The sequence below is a fragment of the Chelonoidis abingdonii genome, chromosome 1, assembly GCF_003597395.2.
Source record: "Chelonoidis abingdonii isolate Lonesome George chromosome 1, CheloAbing_2.0, whole genome shotgun sequence".
NCBI lineage: Eukaryota > Metazoa > Chordata > Testudines > Testudinidae > Chelonoidis > Chelonoidis abingdonii.
In genome coordinates, this window is record NC_133769.1 from 315,010,565 (window position 1) to 315,030,881 (window position 20,317).

Below are 20,317 nucleotides of genomic sequence, written 5' to 3' on the forward strand. Positions count from 1 at the left end.
CAATGAAAGTTTTATTTAGCCACAACAGAAGGCTCTCTTTCCTCAAACATTTCTCATGGTCACCGTCTTTGATTAAGACAGCTCACTCTAAATACATGCCTATTTCTAACCATCAGATGTTAATGGCACATCACTAGAACTATCAGACAGAGTACAAAATGGCTTAGGAACAGGGATATTATCGTGTGAATTGAAAATGTAAATCCTTACGAAAGCTGTGGAAATATTTTCATATCCAAAAAAACCCCCTGTATATTTTTGGCTTTTCATCAGTTCTGGTTGGCTGAGTGTGAAATTTTATGGCATTTTGCATTAAAACACAAAACAAACAAATCACTACCCCGCTGTTCTCTCTAAACACAAATAGTCCTTTCTGCCAGGCAGAAAATCTCTGCAAGATTCAGACTTCAGTTGTAGCCTCATAGAACTATAGATAGGAAAATAAATAATTTAAAGGAAAAACAAACAAAAAACCTGGGAGTTATACAGCATCTTGACTCAAATTCTGTCTTCATCTACCTCATATCCCTCCTCTCACCTCTAAACTCCTTGTACATGTGGTCTACCCTGACGACTTCAACATCTTCTTTAATTTCCTCTTGGACACACTGCAATTTGGCTTTCACATACTATCCTCCAGCAAAAGGATAAGTGTTCTTATCAAGGTCAACAATAGCCTAGGGAGACCAGGCAGCAAGTGTGAAAAATTGGGACAGGGGTGGGGGGTGTAATAGGTGCCTATATAAGAAAGAGCCCCAAATATCGGGACTGTCCCTATAAAATAGAGACATCTGGTCACCCTACAATAGCTTATTCCTGGCCAAGTTTAAGGCCCTCTTCTTTAGACTTAACCCTCATAATCTATGTGCAGGGAGACCCTGAAGCCTCAAATGCAGGGCCTTAATTTAAAGATCACTTCTAGCCTCTATTTTGCCACTTGTATTTAAGCTTCATAGTTCTTTATAATAGCTCCCATTGCTGAAGTACACAAGCACTTTGTTCCTTGGAGGGAATCCCACTCCAGCCTTACATGCAGAAGACATTCCATTCCAGGAACAAAAAGTATCTGAGCACATCCACATGATCCAAGAAGCAAAGGACAAGAGAAACCTATAAAACCTAGTAGCTATAGACTGTGGATTTTGGAACTGTGCCTTTAAATTGTTTAGCTTCCCAAACTGGAAGTCTGGGGTAGAGGTGCAGCAGAGACCCATGTTGTGTGATGCAGAGACAGATGGGGAATTGTGTCACTAACCAAAAAGGGTCTCTTTCAAGCATCTTGGGCCTAAATTGATCATTGAATATCAATAACGACAAGTGCAAAGTACTTCACTTAGGAAGGTAAAATCAAATGCACAACTACAAAATGTGGTAGTACTGCTGAAAAGGATCTGGCCAGATAGTTGACCAGAAACTGAGTATGAGTCGTCAATGTGATGCAGCTGCACAGAAAGTTGATATGATTCTGGGGTGTATTAACAAGAGAGTGTTGTATGAAAAGACACTGAAGGCAAATGTCCCATTGGACAATGCACTGGTGAGGCCCCAGCTGGAGTACTGTGTCTGATTCTGGGCACCACAATTTAGGAAAGATGTGAACAACTGGAAAGAGTCGCGAGGAGAGCTACAAAAATGATAAAAGGTTTTTAGAAAACCTGACCTATGAGGAAAGGTTAAAAAAACTGGACATGTTTAGTCTTGAGAGAAGATGATTTGGGGGGCAGGGGACACCTGATAATAGTTTTCCAATATGTGAAGGGCTGTTATAAAGAGGACAGTGATCAGTTGTTCTCCGTGTCCACTGAAGGCACTAACAGGCTTAATCTGCAGTAAGGGAGATTTAAATTAGATATTAGGATTGTAGTAGTAGTAAGGGTAGTTAAACTCTGGAATAGGCTTCTAAGGAAAACTGTGGAGTCCCCATTATTGGAAGCTTTTAAAAACAAGGGGACAAACACCTTTCAGGGATGGTCCAGGTCTATCTGGTCCTGCCACAGCACAGGGGGCTGGACTCGATGACTTCTCTAAGTCCCTTCCAGCCCTACATTTTTATGATTCTATGTTGCACCAGGAGTAAATAGAAATGAGAGAAAATAATCTGAGTGGAAGAATGAGCAGATAAAAGCCTTGTTCTTTAGAGAAGCACACTTTCCAAACTCCTTGAAAAATGCAATAGTCTGCCCAATCCTCAAGAAGTCAACACTTGACCCTGAAGATCTCTTCAACTTCACATTCCTAGAGGAAATAACTGAGAAATTAATAGCCATCAAGCTTCAACAAGACATCAGCCAACACTCGGAATGCTTCACAATCAGGATTCAAGACTACAGCACAGCACAGCACAAAAACAGCTCTAGTGGCACTAAACGTGCCAACATTTTATGGCCAAGCACAGAAGTAAGATCCAGCAGTGTGAGCAGGGAAACTTCTCTGCAGCCTTTACCTCAGTGGAAAATAAGGTACTGCTCACTAAAGCTGGGTCAAATTTTTCAATTAAATAGCAATTTGCTAAAAAACACAATTTCAGGATGAACAGAACTAATTTACTAAATTTCGTAAATTTTGGCTGAATAAAATATGAAGGGAAAATTTAAAAAAAAAAAAGTCAAAATGAATCATTTTGTTATTAAATGTCATTTCAAAATGATGTTCAAAAAATTTTTGTTCAAACTCCCCCCACCACCACCACAAAGAGAGAGCTTTAGTTTGTCATTTCAGCAAGAAAAACAAAAACAAACAACAAACAAACCAGTTTTAGTTCAAAACTATTTTTTTTAATTAATTTTTGCTTTGGCTCCCAAACCATACCCGCACCCACAATTATTTGCCCAGCTCTACTGCTAATCCACCTACAGGACATAACAGGAGTACATGGCCCAGAACTATAGAGGTTTCAGTTGTTCCTCTCCAGCAGAACTCAGTGAGTGGTGATGGGTAATTGCTCCTCCTCTTCAAAGGCCTCACACGTGAGGTCTCACAGGAATCCATACTATAACTACTTCTCTTCAATATCTAGACTGGAGATACCCAGGAGAGACAGTGAGAAGCCATAAGGTGTGCGGCCAACAGAACACCTTTAACACTCAACTATATATCTCATTCTCTACTAATGCAACCACAACTACCATGTTAGACTGTTTACAGGAAATTAGCCCCTGATTAAAGAGCAGCTGGTTCAAACTAAATCCAAGCACCACTTCAAAGGGGAAATGCTTTGAAAAGATGGCCAAGATGTTGTCTCCACCACCTTCCATTAAAGGCACACAGCCACCCTTTGTCAAAGTTGTGAAAAGCCTCTGGCTCCTGTTTGACCCCTCGCTAAGCTTGAATGACAAGACAGAATCAGTTTCCAGCAGTGCTTTCTTTCACTTCCAGCTTATTCGGAAACTTTGTCCTTTCCTCCTGGACAACAACCTGGACACAGTAATCCCTACATTTGTCACCACCCAGGCTGGATTACTGTAACTCATTGTATCTGAAGTTGAATGTGAAGATGATGCACAGGCTCTAGTTGGTAAAGAATGTAGCTGCCCAATTTCACCATGCCTTAGGCTACCACAAGCATATCAGGCCTGTGTTAAAAATAGACCACTGGCTCCTAGTCAACTTCCAAAGCCAATATACGGTCATGGTCCTAATTTGCAAAGCAATTTGCTTTCAAAGCAAAACCAGAGACCCCAGTAAGTCCACCAGGGACTTTGCTATTACTGCTGTTGATTTTATGTGCAATGTGACCAGATACTATGGTGCTGGATGGTAGTATAGAACTTTACTCCTGAGGGCATTCTGTGCTAAAAACTAAAAAATTCTGTCCCAAAAAATTAAAAGTTCTGTGCACAGTATTTTAAAATTCTCCAAGTTTTATTTGTCAAATAAAAGTGGAGATTCCAGCATGGCAATGGGGATCACAGGCCACTGACTGCATAGAGTTGTGCAGCTCTCCCTCATGCAGGGCCGGTGCTTGCATTTAGGTGACTTAGGCAGTCGCCTAGGGCGCCAGGATTATGGAGGGGGCGGCATTTTGCCAGGAGGGGGGGGCAGGCGGTTCCGGTAGACCTGCCACAGGCATTCGTACAGAAGGTCCCCTGGTCCGTGGCTCCGGTGGAGCTGCCGAAGGCAGGACTGTGGCAGGTCCACCGGAGCCGCGGGACCGGCCGTAGAAATGCCTGCAGCAGCTCCACCAGAGCCGCGGACCAGGGGACCCTCCGCAGGCACGACTGCGGCAGCTCCACTGGAGCCACGGGACCAGCGTGGGGGGCAGCGAAATGACCATGCGCCTAGGGTGCTAAAAATACTAGCGCCGGTCCTGCCCCCATGACACAGACTCAGGGGTGGGGCTGCACCCAACCCTGCCACAGCGCAAGGACTAGGCCTGCCCCAGAAACACCCCAGGGTCCTGCCCCTCCGTGCAAGGTGCAGAAGGTGTGGGCAGGCTCAGTTAGGCAAGATCCAAGTGTGAAGGGGCTTAGTGTGTGTAGGGATCCAAGTGTGGGATGAGAGGGCTCTGTGTGGGATGAGAGGGCTCTGTGTGGGGCAATCTGGGTGCGGGCAGCTCAGTGGGGGGAATCCAGGTGCTGGGGGGGTGGGATCTAGATGCACAGGGGTTTCTTGGGGGTTCTGCTCGATAATGATCCAAAGCAGAGTGGACTGATGCATGTTCATTTTCATCATCTGAATCAGATGCCACCATCAGAAGGCTGATTTTCCTTTTTGCTGGTTCGAATTCTGTAGTTTCCGCATCAGAGCATTGCTCTGTTAAGACTTCTGAAAGCATTCTCCACACCTCCTCCTCCTCAGATTTTGGAAAGCACTTCAGATTCTTAAACTTTGGGTTGAGTGCTGTATCTATCCTTAGAAATCTCACATTGATACTTTCTTTGCATTTTGTCAAATCTGCTGTGAAAGTGTTCTTAAAACAAACATGTGCTGGGTCATCATCTGAGACTGCTATAACATGAAATATATGGCAGAATCCAGGTAAAATAGAAGAGGAGACATACAATTCTCCCCCAAGGAGTTCAGTCACAAATTTAATCAATGCATTTTTTTTTTTTTAAATGCATCAACATGGAAGCATGTCCTCTGGAATGGTGGCAGAAGCATGAAGGGGCGTATTAATGTTTAGCATATCTGGCACGTAAATACTTTGCAACACCAGCTACAAAAGTGCCATGCGAACGCCTGTTCTTATTTACAATGTCATCTGAAAGTGAGAAGCAGTCAGCAGTATCTGTTTGCCTTAGAAATTGGCTGATCAAGAAGTAATAAGACTGAGTGGACTTGTAGGCTCTTAAGTTTTACATTGTTACATAATAGCACTCAAAAATAAAACAAAAAAAAATCTACATTTGTAAGTTCCAATCTCTACCATGAAAGTGTACTACAGTACTTGGATGAGGTGAATTGAAAAAATAATTTAATAATTTTTATAGTGTAAATATTGGTAATAAAAACTAATAAAATAAAGTGAGCACTGTATATTTTATATTCTGCGTTGTAATAGAAATCAAAATATTAGAAAATGTAGAGAAACATCCAAAAATATTCAATAAATTTCAATTGGTATTCTATTGTTTAACAGCGCGATTAATCAGTTATTTTTTAGTTAATCATGTGAGTTAATGGCGATTAATCCGACAGCTCTAATTTTAACTCCTCTTTTACAGTCTTTACATCAGCTTCTTTACCTCCTCTGCAATTTTACTGCACACAATTTAGTTACTAGAAATTACCACAGTATAGTCTCAAATGAAAACTAAATAAGGTATTTTTATTATAATTTCAGAGGTTTATTTTCTGCATTGTTCTGACACAACAAACAACCTGCTGGCCCACAAAGTGTAATTCATAATTAATGAGCAGCATGGATAGCAGCTTCACTTCTGCTGATTATAGAGTACTAAATTCTCTGTTGCAAATGCAGAATTACAACAATCTTTGAGGCACGCTACCAAACCGACTAGATCACCTAACTAGTGTAAGATGTCCCTTTGTGGTTGTAGCATGTACACATTATCTATTATCTCCTCTGTGAATAAAGTGACATAGCTCCTCTAATTTAAGGAAAGTTATGCATGCCACTGCTTAGAAAAAAGGTGGTTTTCTGGTAGTAACATGTCTTCATATTTTTTGACAAATTAAACAGTGAGAGCTGAGACTAATGCTTTGTGTAACTTATTTAAAAAAATACCCAGATTCGGTTCCTTCACAAGTGAAAATCAAATTATTGTAATTTTATAGATTCATAGACTCTAGGACTGAAAGGGACCTCGAGAGCTCATCGAGTCCAGTTCCCAGCCCTCATGGCAGGACCGAATACTGTCTAGACCATCCCTGATAGACATATGTAACCTACTCTTAAATATCTCCAGAGATGGAGATTCCACAACCTCCCTAGGCAATTTATTCCAGTGTTTAACTACCCTGACAGTTAGGAACTTTTTCCTAATGTCCAACCTAAATCTCCCTTGCTGCAGTTTAAGCCCATTGCTTCTTGTTCTATCCTTAGAGGCTAAGGTGAACTTACTTGATAGGATCATAACAGAAACAGGAAAGACCTTTTTGATTATAAATGTCTTTGCAAGTGCGAAACAGTTACCAGAAGATGCATTAGACACAAAATTGATATTATACTTGATCTTAGCTAGACTGTAAACTCTTTGAGATAAGGATTTTTTATTAAATTATTAATTATTATTATTATTGTAGTGTTTGCAGAGTGCAGTGCAATTGGGCCACAATCTTTGATCGAGGCCTTTAAGTGCTACTGCAATACAAATAATAACAAAAGGCCATTCAGACTCAAAGCAATATGAGAAAGAGTCTTCCTCTGAGTTTTGTTCCTGGACGAGCGGTACACGGTTTATATTTCATTTAACAAAAAATAAATAAGCATTTATCAGTCTTGGGATGGAGGAAGTAACTCTATGATTGGGAAATATGCACTATTTTTCTGTTCTCCTCCTAGTTTTCCTTTATTATACTTAAAGTGGTTTGAATTGCTTATGACCTTGTATTGCTAAGAGGTGGGGCAGTTTTAAAAAAAATAGTCTCCTTTGCTTCTGACAACCGCTATTTGAAGAAGCTCTTTGCTGAAATGCCTCAGGATCCAGTCGTAGCCTTGCCTCTGACCCATACAGGAACAGAATTATAACTGCAGACCTGGTTGCTGGGACACAAAGGCCCTGTCCATATTACAGATTTCACACTGTTTAAGCTGGCTTTGTAAATATATTGGTGCCCCTACTGTGTTATAAAACACTGTTCGGTCATGCCTGTGGCATGAGACAAACTGCTACATCAATTCTAACAAATGATGCTCAAGATCAGAGTGTTCTGCCCAGAATAGGGCATGATAATATGGCTTGGTCCTGTCTGTACAGACAACATAAAGGTGTGCTTAAACACTGTTAGGGCACTAATCAGGCAATGGTTGAGCACTAAGGATTTGTCTACACTCAAAACCAGAGATGACTCATGCCTGCTGATGGGGGTGGAAGGGTAGGGGGATGACAATGTGAAAGGGGGGCACATCACCATCTCATGTGTCGCCTCTGGGAGGAACCTTCCAGCCTCACCTCCCTGGGCCAAGGCAGCCAATCCTGCTGGCTCCTAGTGAGGAGCACGTGCCTCTTGGCCGGGCTGGGGAGACTCAAAGCACCAACATCTCCCCAGGGCACCTGTGCCCTGATGGACACCTCAGCAGGGGGGAGGGGCATGGGTAGTGCCCCTACCTCCAGCTGAGCAGAGGGACCCTGCTCCCAGCACCTTCCCCACCCCTTACGCACACCCTGCGCCCAGCAGCACCACACTCTGCCTGCCAGAATTTCCAGCTGGCTCAGTCCCTGTCCCTGGCAGGGAGCAGGAGAGAGCCACTTCTCACGTTGGCTGAGGGTGGCTGCTTCGGGTCACTGCCTCTGGGCAGTGCAGCAGCTGTTTGAGCCCAGATGGGGAGGCCACAGCAGCCTGCCCCCTCTGCTGTCCACCCAGGCCTGGCTGCTTGGGGATAGGGGCCGAGAGAGCTGGAAGTGCCAAGGGAGAGGCACAGCAGAAGGACAAAACCTCCTTCTCATGCTGGCAGGCCAAGCAGAGCAAGCCCTTCAGGGGCAGCTCAGCATTTACAGAAATCTGGGAGGCACTTAATCCCACATGCATCCCCCCCACATTGCCTCTGCTTAAAATGCTACAGCAGCACAACTGCACCGCTTCAGTGTATACACTACCTATGCCAATGGGTCTGCTTCTCCTACTTGGGTAGATAACACTTCTTACGGAGGTGGATTAACTAGGTTAAAAGAACAATTCTTCTGTTGACCTAGTGCTGTCTAAACCGGGGGTTAGGTTGGTATAGTAGCACCTATTAGATGTGTGGATTTTTCACACCCTTGAGAGATGTAGCTATACTGACATAAATTCCTAGTGTAGAGCAGGCCTATAACTTTGTCAGAGCTTTTTTTTTTTTAAAAAAACAAACAAACAAACAAAAAAACACATTATAGACACTGCCAAAATCAGGAAGTATTATCATGAAGTGGGTTGTTTTTTTTGTTTTTTTTACCCATGAAAGCTTATGCCCAAATAAATCTGTTAGTCTTTAAGGTGCCACCGGACTCCTCATTGTTTTTGTAAATACAGACTAACATGGCTACCCCTCTGATACTTAATATTAGATACATACTATATTAAGGGACTGTATCTTGCACTTGTAGGGAACTGAACTCATTGATCCAACAAGTCTTTTGATCATTCACTACTATGATACTATAGACTAAATTAAGGGAAGTTTCATGTTCTTGTAAATGTATTCTCATTTCATATGGAGCCAATTCAGGAAGCAACATGTAAAAGGTTAAAATGACACACCTGTCTAATCTGCTGTTCACTCAGACAATTGATTTTTCCCCATAAATACATTAGATACACTTTTGTACACCAACAGAAGCCAAGCTGCTTCCTCTGCAACATCACCTGCCTGCCTGCAGTAGGAGAAAAAAACCACCCACTACAAAACCTGCCCGTCTGATTCAGAAACATAACCAAATACAGTCAGCTTTTGCAGGGTCACATGGAATATCAGTGATGTGTTTATTACAACCAGTGAAACGGTGTAAATTGAGTTCCTGGCTTCAGCAGCCTTGTGCTAATTTCACAATGATCCTTACGTGCAATCTCAGATAGCAATGACAAGCACCTATCATCACCTTTATATTGCTGATAGTATTTACAGCACAAGCAAATGGATCTCCACTACTTCAAGTGTATCTGGATTTTCCTTTTTGATGTTAACTATAAACATCCAAATCATTAGGACAAAATGTCAGACCTTGAGAAACTGACACCCATGAGAACTCCTAGGCCTAAACTTCAACTTTCCTACCTCTTTAATGAGTTGACTCCAGTTTACTTCTGTCTCATAGACTTTAAGGTCAGAAGGGACCAATATGATCATCTAGTCTGACCTCCTGCACAAAGCAGGCCACAGAATCCTACCCATCCAGCTGACAGTATCACTAGCAGGAAGACATACTATAGATTATACTCAAGGTTGGGAGGACTTGCTTTCACTTTACCCCCCAGCAGGCTGCAGGAGATACCACAGTGCCAGCTGGTGAGGAACTGAGACAAGGATCCATTCCCCCATCTGATCCCTCCACTGGGACAGGACCCCTTCACACCCAGATACCTCTCTGGGGCAGCGCCCCCTCATGCACCTGCTTGTATTCTAAGCAGAAGCAGTACAGGCTACTATGCTGACTAGAGTGAGGACAGATCCCAATCTCCTGCCAAACCTGCCAGGAACCACGGTGGAGCAGGGCCAAGCTCCAAATCATTGCATTGTCAGCTCCACCCCCAATCCTCACCAGCTGGACAGGAAGTAACAACAGTGCATGGGCTGGAGCAAGCCAGCACCATGGCCGGCATCTTGTGGTCACACTCCCTCCCTAGGACAGAACTGGCCTGCCACTTCCCTGCTCCTCTCTGGGATGGGTCCAGCTCACTAACCTCCCACAAAGCCACAGCCTCACGGTACTGGGCTAATGTAATGATTTCCATGCAGTCTGTGAAATCATGATCTATCCAGGGCCCTACACATAGCAAACTAGACATTCCCAACTGTGCACAAAAAAAATCTGGAAAGAGGATTTGATAGCCAGTTTCAATCTGAACCTCTGGAATATTTCCAGTATGGTCTATATAAATATGGGTTTTTTTAAGTTACTGCTTGAAACCTACCCACTGCTTGACACAAACCACTGAAATGTGGCCAGTGACCAAAGCATGGAACACTGGTGTTTGTTGCACATCATGGCAGAACTGATGGAGTATAAAGGTTTTAACTACAGAACCTATTTTTAAGGGCATTCTCTCACTAGGGGAATTAAATCAAAGAATTTTTTTCAAGAAAACTGGAAAAACATATTCCATCATGTGCAGTCACAACGACCTCCACGAGCCACAAGCAAGGTTTGAATGCAGGATTTTCAGAACCCTAGCACAGCCATGTGCTCATGAAGGAGTATGTGAATCAGTCCCTGGTGGGAGATATGATACGCACTCTGCCAGCAGATTACACAACTCTTTGCTCGACAGCAGTAGAATGTTTAAGGTCAGGATTCGTGAGTTATTCCTGGCTTTGGGAGAAGAATGTGGCCTAGTTCTCAGAGGAGTAGTTAGCAATAGGATAGCCAAGCACACAGATTTGGAACACCCATTCTGAAAGGCAGCGTTACTAGGTGGAAGAGACTTGAGTCTGCCATACAAAGATCTGAATCTGATTTCCATTTCTACAAGTGCCCTTGTGCAACCTGTTAGGGAACTTACTTGTAAAATGAAGGGAATTATACTTAACTGTCTCCTAGGTGTGCAATGCCTTGATCAATAATAAGAATTGTGAAGCATATAGAAATATAAAAAAGCAGTCAAAAGAGGGGAGACTAGAACTCCTGGTCTCCTGGCTTCCAACTGAGTTACAACCCCTCCACTAAAGGATACCTGAAATCTCACTCATCTCCAGTGCAACTGCCTCACTTGGCACTAGAGCAGAAGAGACCGAAATGTGAAACTTCCCACAAAATCCAGTACGTCTGAGAGCTTTTGCAGCAGCAGATAAGGTAAGGACTTGGCCCCTTGTCATACTTGCACAGGACCAGATTATACACCACTGAATTCAAAGGGAATTTTGCAACTGACTTCAGTTGTTGCGGGATCGTGCCCACAGACAGTCCTATTAGAGTCAATGATAATCTCATAATGATTCCAATATGCAAGTGTATGTTTCATTCTTCATACGTTGCTCATCTTACTTACACAAGGAATCCCTCTGACTTTATTAGGGCCAGATGTGAGAGTGAGATGAACAGGATTTAGGCACGGTTTCTTCAGCACTGCATAAAAGAGCAGGTGTAGCTGGGTGGTTTGGTCAGTCATTAGGCTTAGTGGCCTAGTCTCCGATTCCAATCTTTCTATCAGTTCAGGGCATTGTAGCTCTCTGGATGTGGTCTTAGCTAGACTGTCTTCTTTGCTGGTAACCCCTTCTTTGCTGCTGCCCTCAATGGGGACAGGAGCCATAGCTCTTGGGTGGATAGGAGGACCCAGGCCCTCCCTCTCCACCAAGTCCTAGCCCATGGCCCTGCAGGTTGCAGCAGTGGGAATGGCTTAGGTCAGTAGTTCTCAAACTTTTGTACTGGTGACCCCTTTTACGCAGGAAGCCTCTGAGTGCAACCCCTCTTATAAATTAAAAAACACTTTTTTATATATTTAACACCATTATAAATGCAGGAGGCAAAGTGGGGTTTGGAGTGGAGGCTGATAGCTCACGACGCTCCATATATTACCCTGGCGACCCTCTGAAGGGTCCTGCCCCCCAATTTGAGAACTCCTGGCCTAGGTTCAGCATTCCCCAAGGCCACTTCCTACCACATCCTGCATCGCAGTTTCAGATGTGGCCATATTTGACAACGTTTTTACTTCAGCCTAAGGCTGATGCCTGAAGCCCTTTTGTGCCCCTTGTTCATGGAGAGTGTCAGGGATTCACAGTTGGATCCCACGCTGCTTCTCCTGCTGTTGCCGCCGAGTAGTGCTCCTATATGAACCTGGCCTCTCTTTCCCCCTTTGCTTAGAGTTGCTGAACTGAGCTTCCTTTATATTGATCTTTGCCCCAGCATCATGCTTGGCAGTGGCCAAGGGATAGAACCCAGTACTGCCTCGATCCTCTTCCCCTGCCTCAGTCTAGTGTAGGATTCGTAAACCCCATCACAGCAGAACTGGGTTTTGGTTTCTAAATATAAATGCCTGATCAGGAAAAATCCTTATGACTACAAAAAATGCTGCAAAAAATATAGCACTCCAGATTCTTATGAACAGTTGTGAACCTCTACTACAGCACACAGAAGTGAAATGTGAAGACATGCCACACTGACCTACCTACATGAATTTGCCTAATTAAGTAAGTTTAAATGTAAAGGGGAAGACAGAGGAAAAAAAAGTTTCAAATGAATTTTTACCTAGTTGATACAGTGTTTTTGAACAGTGAATGGATCCCTGAGGGGAAAACAAAAAGGGTGAGTTTACTATAACCTCAAGTTTGTCTTGCTGGCTGGCAGAACCATAACTATTCATAATAAAACTACTTATGTACAACTTGCCTGATTTCAGATTCCTTTACAAATCTAAAACTTTGGTCAGCTTTGCACACCCAAGCCAAATGCAGAGAGAACTTGGGACAACTTTCAAATTACTAATGATCAGTTTATAATTTTGGATGAAAATCTTGTAAAACTTGATGGATTTCCTTGCAGGTCTGGTTCAGAAATGTTGCCAAACCTGTAGCTGCAGGGAGCCTGAGTCATCAGAGCCCAACCTCACCAAGGATGGGTGAAAAATACAGGTGGGATGTTTACTGTTCATGCTTCAGTGCTGTATGGCATGCAATACATCCTCTGGACAGTGCTTTGTGGTTGTGATCTTGAGGCCTTTAGGAAGTCAGGACGTTACCCTTTCTATTGTGGGCTGGATTGAGAAGTTCTTGTTCATTTTGTTTAACAAGCCTCCCACCCACTATTCCTCTAACTTCTTCCAAAGACATATGGTATCACCACTATGAGACGGAACTCACCCTATCTGTCTGGCTTGGCACAGGAACTTGTGGTAGGTGGAGGGGAGTGGGGTGGGAATATAAGGGCATGCAGGGATTTTGGGTCTTCCAGCGAGGTGGTCCAGGCAAATGGCTTTGCAGGAGGCTCTACACTGGTTGGTTTTTACCCCTAACCCAGGCAAAAACTGGCAGTTTCCAATTAATTTTGCATTGAAATTCAAAGCAAAACTGAAGTGGTGTGAATCATACCAAAAAACAAAAACACCAAACCCAAACCAAAAAACCACAAGGTAAGTGGCAAGTCTATACAACTCCAAACTATATCTGATATATCCATGCACAGGCATCCTGAAAAATAAGCTAGTCCAATTTTACCTGATGTATAATTACATCAAGTACAATTCTTAATGATTTGTTTGACTCCATGCTTATCACTCCTGGTTGATGCGGAGTGCCAATGCTGGAGTTAAATCAGGAGCACAGTTTGCTCTGTAGCAGTACTAATAATCTTTGCATTATTTAACAATAACATGCAATACAGATCATGCACTTCAAGTGTGCTAATAAAACTTCATCTTGTTCAAATTCTCTCCCATCTGACTTCGTATCATTTCAAGGTTGCTTAACACCACTTCCTTGTAGTTTTGTATCTTTCAGAACTGCTACAGAGCTGGAAAAGAAATTCTTCTCTGGGTTGGTAGCCTCTAGGCCAGGTGATCCAGCCCCCTGCTTAATTTCACCCAGCTGACCCTAGGCGCAGGGGCGATCAAGAAAGCTCTGAGTCTGCATATGCCTAACCCCGTCCTCAGGTGCCGCCCCCATAGCTCCCATTGGCCAGGAACCACGGCCAGGGCAGGAGCTTGCCTTAGCTCTGCTGCTGACCAGGAGCCACTTGAGGTAAGCAGCACCCGACCTGAGCCCACACCCCCCACCCTCTTCCACAACGCAACCTCCTGCTCCAGCCCTGAGCAACCTCCTGCATCTCAACACCCTCCCAGAGCCTGCACCACCACCCCGAACTCTCTGCCAAAGGTCGGAAGCCCCCCGGCATCCCCACTCCAACCCCACTCCCTGAACCCCTCATTTCTGGCCCCACACCGGAGCCTAGGGGAAGCCCCGAGCCTCTGCACCCCCTACCCCCACGGGGCTGTGTGTGGCCTGTGACTGACTTTTTCTGTGGGTCAGCAGCCCCCAATAGAAAGAAGGTTCCCCACCGCTGCTCTAGGCACTGGTGCTACATCAGCCACTTTAAACTGTCCCAAACATGCATTTCCAACTACATATCCACACTACGGTTACAGCTGTCTAAATAACTGCAGGATAAACCGTTAGGGCTTTTGACTTTGAAGTTAATACTAGCTGGAATCTATTTTGCTAGCAAGCAATACTGTATGTTTAGCCATGAAAAGAAAAGGCTTTTAGCCACATGAAAAATGGGATTGAATGTGAAAGTTAGACAAGACAATGTTTTAATTAGCCTCATGAAAGTGAAAGATGTGGTGTTTTTGCACTGAATTTCTCACTAGAGTAATAATTAGTTTTCAAACTTTCTCAGTCCAGCAGAACAGCTGAAAGTTGCACACAGATCACCCCCCACCCATCCCATGAATGCTCAAACACACATGAATGGCAAAGATACTGAATAAATGCAGATCAACGAGGACCCCAAAGTTTTAAATGTGCAGTAGCAGACATCAGGGTTTGTTTGTTTTTTTTAATATTAGTTTTTAAGAGACTTTTTTCCTCCAGATTTCCTATACAGCTTTGTTTTAGCCCTAAGAATCTCCGCACTATGATTTACTCCCCCAACATCGACTATTCAGAACATTTTCCTTACTGGGTGTGACTCTCTTCAGAGCAGTTCAGTGCAACACTTGACTGAAGGGGACATCTATTGTGTGACATGAGGTATTCTCCTCTGACCCCAAGGGGATAAGGACTCAGCCTGCTTGGCAATCCAGATCAGAGTTAGACCCCAGTTCAACAAAGCACTTAGGCTTGGCTACACTGGAGAGTTGCAGCGCTGGTGAAGGGGTTACAGCGCTGCAACTCACTCTGTGTACACACTTACAAAGCCCAGCCAGCGCTGCAACTCCCTGGCTGCAGCGCTGGCTGTACACCTGGTCTGATTGGGGTGTAGCGATTCAAGCGCTGGTGATGCAGCGCTGCTCATCAGGTGTGGACCCAACGACGCTGTTATGCCTCCAGGGTATTAAGAGTTCCCAGAATCCTGTCCACAAAACCGGAAGAATGGCTGAACGACCAGCTCTAAAAAAACAACACAGCTGCTCTTTCGCTCAGCGACAGAGGCAGGGGAGATTGTGAGTAAGCTGTTTGTTTGAGGGGAGAGGGGAGTCCGTGTTGAGCAGCTGCTTATGTGTCTGAAGGCTATTTGGAGTGCATATTTGCATTTAGTGAATAAGAGAGGGTGGGGGAAGGGTCAAAACTTTTTAAATGATTGGAAGGTAGCTGCTGTTGTGTATCTTCCAGTCCTTAGAACTTGCAGGCAGGGCGCTGAGAACAGCTTGCTAAGTGTTGCTGAGGAGAGAACGCACAGCGGGAGGGGGCAGGGGAGGGAGTCCGTCGAGAAGCTGCTTATCTGGTCTGAAGCCTTTTTGCATTTAAGAGTGATTGAGAGAGGGGTGGGGGAAATGGCCAGAATTTGCAAGGCAGGGAGCTGTCACAGTGTCTGCTCCAAAAATCCACTCTCTCTGTCTCCCCCACGCTCCCTGTCACACTCCACCCCACTCCCCTCTTTTGAAAAGCACGTAGCAGCCAGTTGAACGCTGGGATAGCTGCCCACAATGCACCACTCCCAACAGCACTGCAAATGCTGCAAATGTGGCCACACTGCAGCGCTGGTAGCTGTCAGTGTGGCCACACTGCAGCGCTGTTCCTACACAGCTGTACGATCACAGCTGTAACTCCCAGCACTGCACATTTCCAAGTGTAGCCAAGCCCTAAGTCATGTGCTTAAGTACTGTCCTGAATAGTGATGCTTTCTTGAATTGTGCCTGAAAGAACAGAACTAGGAACAAACCACTTTCTCTTGTAGAATGGTTTAATTGGACTAGATATGTGAGTAAGTCTGCAGGATTGGGATCATAGATATTTAATATCAGATAACTGAATATTAAATCATTTAGCTAAAATGTAATTTTCAAATTTGTAAATTATTTCCGTACTGACAAACTGGATGAAATTTTCCACATCTGTAACCCTTTTATCTTGTGAGAAAAAAAGTATACCAACAGTTCAGACTTTTTAGAAAGTAGAAAAATTGCCAAAGTTCTCATAAAATGTCAGAATTCCTTTTAATTCTCCATCTCCAGGGTACACCCTGCCCCACCCCAAAAGCACAGCTCAACCAGTGATTTTAAAGTTGAACTGCAAAGCAAAAAACAAAAATTGATTTAAACCCAGATTTCTGCATTGAATCTCCCCATTAATTAGGCTATGGAGACACATTTAGCACAAAATTATTCTTTCCCCTCCCTGAAATTATTTTGATCCTTCACAATTAACTGACGGTATCCCAAAAAGTGAGACATCAAATACCAGAAGTCTCACTGAGATCCATGTTACAGAAATAACACATTCGGAGGTATTGTCTGTGAACCCAAAGTACCGAGAGGATTCCACTGAGAAGGAAAAGGTGCTTACCTTTTTATTTTTGGTTCACTTCTAATATATAATCGTATTGAGGAAAAGTACAATAACATTTGCAGTCAAATGACAGAATTGCGTAAGAAGTGTTTAAATATTACCTAACAATTATTTCTGTTTTAATTTTATTTTTAGTCTCATCCACATTTCTACTATTGGACTGTACCCATGACAATTCTTTTAGAGAATATGAAAGTCTCTGGTACAATTAAATGGACTTAAACAGGTTTGTGATAATACATAAGTGCACACACAGCCACCCACTCTAATACGGTGATAGATACAAATACATAATTATATTTAGGGTGTATATAGTACATATGAACACTGCTGTATTTTTATATAATGTTGTTGCATGCATGCACGCGCGCGCGCACACACACACACACACACACACACACACTTGTAGTTTTTCAGTCTACAAAAACAGTAAACCCTAGCCCAGGGTACTTTTAAAATGGTCTCATCTTATTTTGTTACATGCTTGAGTAATTAAAAAAAATACAAAATCACTTATTTTTTGGATTAGCCTGTTGGATACAGAAATATTAAGTTTTTTGTTACCCAACTCTGGTTAACTTTACTCAAATGAGTAGTCTCATTGACTGCTCATTGTACATAAAGTAACTCGCATGCATAAGTGCTTGCAAGATCACAGGCTTGGTGAACAGAGTAATTTCAATTTCTTCAAACTGTTGTTCCCCCGAGTACAAATAAATGCCTTATCACTAGTCTTTTAAAAACAGGATCTCATACCTTGTCTGTTTTTTTATCTTGCTTTTCCAATATGGCCATGTTTTCTTTCAGAGTTTTTACAATCTCAGCAGGATTTTTGTGCGATTTACTGAACAAAGGCATGATTTTCTTCACCTGAATTTCTTCTTCTGCTATAGCTGAGGATTGCTTTAAATCAAAAAGGACAAAAAACAAAAAGCAAAAATTAGCTTTTAAGGTTTTGTTTGCAGCTATGAGTCAAATACAGCATGCTTGATGTATAAATTATACTGCAAGCTCAGACTAAGAGCACTTTGAGCTCCAGTTGCTCACGTCTACTGAAAATTCCAGTAGACTCCACTAGATCCTTCAACTGGTCTCAGTTGGTTTCTACAGGCCTTTTAAGTTTTGACTGGAAAACCAGTAGCTCCAAGGAACATTGGCCTGCTAAACCCAGGGTTGAGAGTTCAATCCTTGAGGGGGCCATTTCTGGGGCAAAAATCTGTCAGGGACAGTACTTCGTCCTGCTGCAAAGGCAGGGTATTGGACTCGATGACCTTTCAAAGTCCCTTCCAGTTCTAGAAGATATACCTATCTCCATTAAAAAAAAAAAAAGAACCAGCAGACAAATATATCTGTTGCTTGGATCATTGCAAGATTGGGCCTCAAATTTTTAGTCATTGCTTACATTTTATTTCGTTTCTCTCTATTTAACTTTTTAGTTAAGAGGATGTCAATACTGACTAGTTTAAGCCTCCCCAAAAAGGGAGCTTGCCAAACCTTGAGGGCCCTGCATTCCCTGTGACTCACTTCTGACTCATTTAATTCTGGGGGAGTTTAGATGAGAAAGGAATATAAAATGAGGCCTAATATAAATACAAATGCTTACATTAAATTAAAACATTTAAACAAAAACACTTTACTTAGACATTCCTCCCTATTCTGTTGGAAACCCAAATACCAATCAATCAGTGTACTAGTGCATGAGAACCAGAAAGAGAAAGCGACCAGTTTAGTTTTAATGTGTCAGCAGGACCTGAGCCTGGAAGGTGCTGCGTGTCCTCAACTCCCATTGGCTTTAATGGGAGTTGAAGACTCTTAGGGGCCAATACAAAGTCTAACGCAGTCAATGGAAAGACTCACATTGACTTGTATGGACTTTGGATGAGGCCCATGTCACTTTAAAGAGGGCGCACAGCACTTTGCAGGATAGGTCACCAAGCTGAAGAACATGCAAACAGTAAAAACACACTGGTAAGAAGTAAATTAGATCGGAGGGGAGGGAAAAAAAAACATCACTCCAATTTTCATATATGCTATAGTCTCATACAAATAAGAAATGTTGTAACAGAGATTAAGAGGGAAGGAACGAAAACAGATTAAAATATACATATGTAAAATACTCTAACACTCACAGTTACCTCAAAATCTAATGGTCTTATAGAACACACTTTTCCTCCATGTACACATATGATACTAATTATTACATATCTTATATGATTAATAAAAATAATAGCTATAGTTTTTACTTAAACACCCTTATGGATATTTGAGATAATTATTTGAAAATGTATGTGATGTTTTATAAAATAAGACAGATCCTATGCTACAAAATTTTAAGTGAAACATCTTAAAGCACTTAGAGAGATGTTGTGTAATTTATCTGCGACATAAAGAAAGATTATTTGAAGAGTGTAATATTTCAGTTAAAAGTTCCTAGAGTAGGAAATAGTATCAAAAGTAAATTAAATTTGTATATAGTTTTTCATTAATGGTTTGTTGCTAGGCTGGTTCTACAGAAATATTTTCACATTCAAATTCTGGAAATTCAAGTCACTGTGTCTCTTCAATATTCAAGCTCCTTAGGGCACTGTTCAAATTACATTTTTATTTCTGCGGTTTTGGCTATGTAAGCCTGAATACTTGGCTCAGATCTCAACTAGGATGCCAAAAACAGTGCTCAGCGCTGCTCCCATGGAACTCAGGCCACAGTTTTTGGCAACACCCTCTGACTAGCACAGAGCAGAGTCAGATCTCTCAATTTGCCAATACACTACACTGAAGATGGGGGTATACTGACTAACTCATCCAGGAATGTTCAGCAATATTCACATACCAGGAAAGAAGGGGCCTCTCACTGGCTGACTTGCATCATCCCCACAATTTTGCTAAATTTAAAGGGTAATGCAATAACGTGTCTGCCTGCATGATGCTAATAAGCATTTGCGACTCCACAACCACATGGTTAATGACTCAATATTACAGGGAAAAGAACATTTTTAAAAATTAAAACACTGGAAATAGAAAAGGGTCAGGACCTGCAGGCTTATTAACCTCTGAAGACAAGACATGAGGGGTGGGAGTTGGGTTTGAATTCTATTTAAAAAAAACAAAGAAAGGATATTTTAAAAAACAAAACATCACATTCAGGTGGGTCAGGGTAACTTTGATTATTCCAATTTTTAAATAAATGAACCACTTTTGGCTAGCAGGTTTCCTCTTTTTGGGGGGAGACAGGGGAAGAATTTTTTTATATGGTAGCTTCAAGGATCACAAGGCTTATTATCTACCTTTTCCCAAAAGGAATTAACCTATATACATCTTCTGAACATAGCCTCTGTACTACATAGTCACTATTTTCACTACAATTCCAACAGGATTTTGTATCACTAGACAGACAAGCTTTTTTCCCCATCCTAGATGGAGTCCATTGAATTCTAAAAGTAAAAGCCAATATTTATAACAATGGGAAGGTATTTTGGTTACCTTGATTTCCAAATGCCTAATCTGAGGTACCCCAAAGTACTGGTGTGACGTTGCACTCCATAATGCTTTATAGAAATA

General features: G+C 42.5%; 1 protein-coding gene across 3 annotated transcripts in view; it reads right to left on the bottom strand.

Annotated features, from left to right (window-relative positions):
- The window catches only part of CAB39L (calcium binding protein 39 like), a 104,195-nt gene that overhangs the window by 49,179 nt on the left and 34,699 nt on the right, over positions 1–20,317 (bottom strand). For all 3 annotated transcript variants that reach the window (XM_075061601.1, XM_032788813.2, XM_032788814.2), the window contains one exon: positions 17,516–17,662. In XM_075061601.1, coding sequence (XP_074917702.1) covers positions 17,516–17,617 — 102 coding nt within the window. In that variant the 5' untranslated portion in view covers positions 17,618–17,662. The remainder of the gene's footprint in view (positions 1–17,515; positions 17,663–20,317) is intronic.